Source organism: Gekko japonicus, unplaced genomic scaffold (genome assembly GCF_001447785.1).
Source record: "Gekko japonicus isolate JY-2015 unplaced genomic scaffold, Gekko_japonicus_V1.1 scaffold3782, whole genome shotgun sequence".
Lineage (NCBI taxonomy): Eukaryota > Metazoa > Chordata > Lepidosauria > Squamata > Gekkonidae > Gekko > Gekko japonicus.
Window position 1 is genome coordinate 96,034 of NW_015170388.1, and position 5,886 is coordinate 101,919.

General features: G+C 58.2%; 1 protein-coding gene across 1 annotated transcript in view; it reads left to right on the top strand.

Moving 5' to 3' along the window:
- LOC107116363 (serine/threonine-protein kinase PAK 4-like) overlaps positions 1-5,886 on the top strand; it is a 106,039-nt gene that overhangs the window by 94,948 nt on the left and 5,205 nt on the right. The window contains exons 6-9 of the mRNA XM_015418261.1: positions 84-365; positions 3,021-3,154; positions 3,942-4,068; positions 5,859-5,883. Coding sequence (XP_015273747.1) covers positions 84-365; positions 3,021-3,154; positions 3,942-4,068; positions 5,859-5,883 — 568 coding nt within the window. The remainder of the gene's footprint in view (positions 1-83; positions 366-3,020; positions 3,155-3,941; positions 4,069-5,858; positions 5,884-5,886) is intronic.

Sequence of the window (5,886 nt, forward strand, 5' to 3'; positions counted from 1 at the left end):
CCCCCCCCCCCCCCCCCCCCCCCCCCCCCCCCCCCCCCCCCCCCCCCCCCCCCCCCCCCCCCCCCCCGCCCCCGCCACACCAGCCCCCGCTCCCTCCCCCGCCGGCCCCGCAGCAACCGCAGCAGCAGCAGCCCCGCTCCCCGCAACGCGAGCCCCAGCGCGTCTCACACGAGCAGTTCCGGGCCGCCCTGCAGATGGTGGTGGACCCCGGCGACCCCCGGAGCTACCTGGACAACTTCATCAAGATCGGAGAGGGCTCCACAGGCATCGTCTGCATCGCCACCGTCAAGAGCTCCGGGAAGCTGGTGGCCGTCAAGAAGATGGACCTGCGGAAGCAGCAGCGGCGGGAGCTGCTCTTCAACGAGGTGGGCGGGCGGTGGGGGGGGGGAGCCGTCCCCCTCTGGGGCCCTCACTCGTGCGCCTGCCCCCCTCCTTCTCTTTCTAGTCTTGCTGCCCCCCACATGGAGCACGGTCCCTTCTGGATTGAGGGGCGCTTTCTGTCCCCGGCTAGGCATTGAGTCACTTTGAGAGCCAGCGCGGCGTAGTGGTGAGGAGCCAGGGACTCTAATCGGGGAGAACCGGGTTTGATTCCTTGCTCCTCCACATGCAGCTGCCGTTGTGACCTTGGGTCAGTCACAAGTCCCCTCGGAGCTGATCTCTCAAGGGCAGTTCTCGGGAGAGCTCTCTCAGCCCCACCGACCTCACAGGCAGTGCTCCCTCTAAGCTGCGGAGTCCTGCAAGCAATGCTCCCTCTAAGCTGTGGAGTCTTGCGAGCAAAAGTTCAACTTTGTGATCTACCGGCATCAAAGTTGTGAGCGAGCGATTTGGCTGCCGCATAAATCAGTTTGCTCTGGAGCCCTCCTTTCCAAGCGAAGACCAAAAATGTGTGAGCCGGAGTCTAAAAAACTGTGCGCTAGCTCACACAATAACTCAGCTTAGAGGGAACACTGCTCACAGGGTGTTTCTTGCGGGGAGGGGAAGGGAAAGGCAGTTGTAAGCCCCTCTGAGATTCCTTCTGGTAGTGTAGGGCGGAGTATAAATCCTATCTTTTCGTCTCCTCCTCCTCCTCCACACACACAGCTGCCAGTGTGGCCCCTGGGTCAGTCACAGGTTCTCTAAGAGCAGTTCTCTCAAGGGCAGTCCTCAAAAGGGCTCTCTCAGCCCCACGCACCTCCAAGGGTGTCTGTTGTGGGGAGGGGAAGGGAAAGGAGTTTGTAAGCCCCTCTGAGACTCCTTCTGGTAGTGTAGGGCGGGGTATAAATCCAATCTCCTCCTCCTCCTCCTCCTCCACCGCCGCCACTAATACTTTGGAAGCTGATCTAAAAGGAATTCCTTCTTGGTGTGATGGGGGGAAGGAAGTGGGATGTGTCCACGCTTAGGAGAAATGGGGTGTTGTTGGTGAAAGCCTGTGCAGGTGGAAAGGGGCCACGGAGGGGGAAGGAGCCACGGAGCCCTTCGTCCCGCCAGCCAGAAAGGGCGCTGGGGAGACTTCCCAGCGGACATCTGTGTCGTGCCCCCGTGGCTGAGTTGCCCCGGAGGGCATCCAAATGTCTGTGTCGTGCTATCACTTTGCCCGGGGAAGGGGCTGCTGCCTGCGCGTGAACTGGCTGGAAGGCGGCAGGGATAGAGGAGGAGGAAAGGGAGCAGATCCGGAATTTCTCCTCTGAGAGCAGCCCTGCCCTTTGGCTCTCAGGCGGTTCTTTCTGCCAGCGGCCTTTGAGACTGCCCAGCAATCCTCTCCGCGGGAGGTGCCCCAGGAGCATTCTCAGCAAGAGGAGGCGGGCGACATGCACCAGGCCAGGGCTTTGGGCAGTGCCGGTCCTCCAGCTTGCTTCCAGAAACCTCTTTCTCCGATGAATTAACTTCTGTTTACCTAATTTTTATTTTAAACAGGAGTCCCCAGCAATGCTCCCTCTAAGCTGTGGAGTCTTGTGAGCAAAAATTCTACTTTGTGAGCTACTGGCATTCAAGCTGTGAGCGAGCATTTTGGCTGCTGCATACATTAGGTTGCTCTGGAACAAACTTCCTGAGCAAAGACAAAAATGTGTTGAGCCGGAGGCTAAAAAACTGTGAGCTAACTCACACTAACTCGGCTTAGAGGGAACATTGGCTCCCCGGCCTTACCAAGCCCTCAGCCCCCTTTGGGATCCCGAGGAAGGAGGCCCGCTGCCGCCCCACGGTGGCTGCAGTGGGCGATAGAGGCACACGTGCGCAGGGGAAGCCCAAAGGCATGGGATAGGGGAAGAGGAGTGAGTGGGGGGAGTAAGACCTACCGTGGTGGTAGCTGCTGCTGAAACATCATTTAAATCTGTACATCCCATCAGCTCTCCGGTGGCCAATCAGAAGCCCTTCCGGGCAAGAGCTGGCCCCGTCCACCTTCTGAGGCGCCAGGAAAGGTGTTGATGGGCACCACGTTGGGGGCCCCTGGTTTAAATTTATGTACTTATTTATTTATTGTCAGATTTGTACCCCACCCTCCCTGCAGAGCAGGCTCACGGCGGCTTCCAAGTCACATAAATACAGAATAAAACATGCACAATTAAAACACAACAGTTAAAAACAATACAATACAAAGTGCAGGCAGCGATTAAAAACTCAGTTAGGTGGAATGCTTTCAAATGGATTTCCAACAGTATGAGATGTTCTTCTGCTCAACGGCTCTCCTGGCAGCTGATCGATGGTAAAATCATGGGCCAGGCGCTACAGTGGTGTCGGGGGGCCCTGATTAAATGCCTGGCGGAAGAGCTCCATCTTGCAGGCCCTGCGGGATTGAGAGAGGTCCCGCAGGGCCCTGGTCCCTGATCCCCCCCGGGAGCCCGTTCCACCAGGTAGGGGCCGCCACCGAGAAGGCCCCGGCCCTGGTGGCAGCTAGCCTGGCCTCCCTCGGGACATCTGTGTCCCTCCTTTCCGTCCAGTTAGGGGCCCCTCAAGGCTCTCCGTCTCCGAAACTGCGTTTAGGCTGGGTCTCTGCCCCCTCTTGCTCGGCGGCTCCGCTCACCCTCTCCCCCCCCCACTTCCAGGTGGTGATCATGAGGGACTATCAGCACGAGAACGTGGTGGAGATGTACAACAGCTACCTGGTGGGCGACGAGCTGTGGGTCGTCATGGAGTTCCTGGAAGGAGGCGCCTTGACCGACATCGTCACGCACACCAGGTGCGGAGCGGAGGCGATCGGGGCCCCGTCATCCCCCCCACCCCACCCAGTCTCAGTAATGATTAAGAGCCAGGCCCGGGAGGGAAACACCTTCCGTGCCGGCATCCCTGAGTTTTCGCCTGCCCGTTTGAGGATCTGGTTTTCAGCGGAACGACGGCTGCATCTCTCCCCCCTGGTCCCCTTCCGAGGGTGGCTTCTGCAACTGTCTGTGCTGTTTGCGGCCATCTGGAAGGAACAGGGAACCTGCTTGCAGTGATATAAGGGCCTTTGGGGGGGTGTTGGTGTAGTGGTTAAGTGCACGAACTCTAATCTGGGAGAACCGGTTCCCCACTCCTCCTCCACTTGCACCTGCTGGATGACCTTGGGCAAGCCGTAGTTCTGATAAGAGCTGTCCTTGAAAAAGAGCAGATTCTGTCAGAGCTCTCTCAGCCCCTCCTACCCCACAGGGTGTCTGTTGTGGGGAGGGGAAGGGAAAGGAGTTTGTCAGCCGCTCTGAGACTCCTTTGGGTAGTGAAGGGCCATGGGGTATAAATCCAATCTCTTCCTCCACGTGCAGCTGCTGGTGTAACCTTGGGTCGGTCACAAGTTCTCTCGGAGCTGTTCTCTCAAGGGCAGTCCTCGAAAGAGCTCTCTCAGCCCCATCTGCCTCCCAGGGGGTGTCTGTTGTGGGGAGGGGAAGGGAGAGGAGATTGCAACCCGCTCTGAGACTCCCTTGGGTAGTGAAGGGCGGGGTATAAATCCAGTCTGCTCCTCCTTCTCCCCCTCCTCCTCTCCTCTCCTCTTCTAGAATGAACGAAGAGCAGATCGCGGCCGTCTGCCTCTCCGTCCTGAAGGCACTCGCCGTCCTCCATGCCCAGGGAGTGATCCATCGAGATATCAAGAGCGACTCCATCCTGCTCACGCACGACGGCCGGGTGAGTCCCCAGCTGCTGCCCTGGATCTGGGGTGTGGGGCGTGGGGGGGAATGAGATGTAGAGGGAAGGCTCCAGTTTCCAAAGGGGTGAGAGTCGTCTCCCAAAAATGACCGGGGTTCCAATCCATGAAAGCCAGTGCTGGGATGAGAAGGCGTTTGCCCTTCAGGCGTCCCCACAGTCCTTTGAATTTTGCCGCCGCACAGCCGTCCCCACTGGAATCGTTTCCTCCAAGAACTAGCCCAGCCGTCCATTGGCTAGGAAGCTCCCTGCATCCTCTGTGGCTGAAGTCACCTGTGTTTGTAGCGCCACACAGGAGGGCCGCCTGCAGTGGCCACACAGGTCATGGATCCCCAACATGGGGCTCCTGGGCAGCACAGCGCCCACTGAACCTTTCTTGGCGCCGGCCGAGAGTTTTTAGAAACCGAGTAGGGTTTGGGGGGGCTTTTGCCCAGCAAGGCGTCTGATTGGCTTTACAGGTTTTTAAAGAGATTGCTTTGGGAGCGGCTGCCACCGCAGCACAAGGATCCGCACCCTGTGACTGAGGAGAAGTCGCGGCAGCTGTCTGTGGCTGGCGCCACCCCCTGCAGCAGCCATGTTCTGGCTGTGCATACCACGCTGTTTGAAAATTCCAAAGGCGCCCTGAATTTGCCCCTAGGCTCTGTTGTGAGCCAGTTTGGTATGGTGGTGAAGTGCACGGACTCTAATCTGGGAGAACCGGGTTTGATTCCCCACTCCTCCACTTGCACCTGCATAATGATCTTGGGCAAGCCACAGTTCCATCAGAGCTGTCCTTGAAAAAGAGCAGTTTTCGTCAGAGCTCTCTCAGCCCCACCTACTTCACAGGGTGTCTGTTGTGGGGAGGGGAAGGGAAAGGAGTTTGTAAGCTGCTCTGAGACTCCTTTGGGTAGTGAAGGGCGGGATATAAATCCAATCTCTTCTCTTCTCTTCTTCTCTTCTTCTTCTCCTCCTCCACTTGCACCTGGCTGGATGACCTTGGGCAAGCCGTAGTTCTGACGAGCTGTCCTTGAAAAAGAGCAGTTTCTGTTAGAGCTCTCTCAGCCGCACCCCTACCCACAGGGGAAGGGAAAGGAGTTTGTGAGCCGCTCTGAGACACCTTCGGGTAGTGAAGGGCGGGGTATAAATCCAGTCTCCTCCTCCTCCTCCTCTTTTTCTTCTTTGTGGCTGTGCAGTAAAGAACAGTCTGGGGACAAAACCCTCCCCAAAGATTTCGTCTGCTCTCCCCACGCCTTCAAACGTTGTGGTGATAGCAGCTTTTGCATCTCGGATGCTTCTTCGCCCGCTCAAAGGAAGGTCCAAAGTAATTACATGTTAACAGAGGGGATAAAATCGCCAGCCAGCCTTCACTTTTTGCACCCAGGCCGTGTCGGAAGGGCCCACCGAGGCTTCTGGCACTGGCGCGCTCTCAGGGTTCCTCGCCTCGCGTCCCAAAGAGCAAACTACCGGCACCAGGAATCTTGGCCCCGTTGGCGTCTCGGCGAGAGATGTGGCTCCGCTCATCTCCGGGACGGAGGGCCCGGCGGTAAAAGCCCAGCCCAGCAAACGGCTTGCTGAGGGGGGCGGCTTCGTTGGGATCGGGTTCGTAATTCAGCCACGCGTGAATGCGAGGCGACGTCCCGTCTCCCTCTTGTCGCTTTCAAAAAAAAAAAAAAGCCTGCTCGCAGGGGCTGGAAAGAAGCTTCTAAAAATACCCCCCAGAGCCAGGCTTGGGGGTGCCCGCGTGGGGTGCCCCCCCATGGAAATGCGCTCCTCTCTGACCCCCCCCCCCACAGGTCAAACTCTCTGACTTCGGGTTCTGCG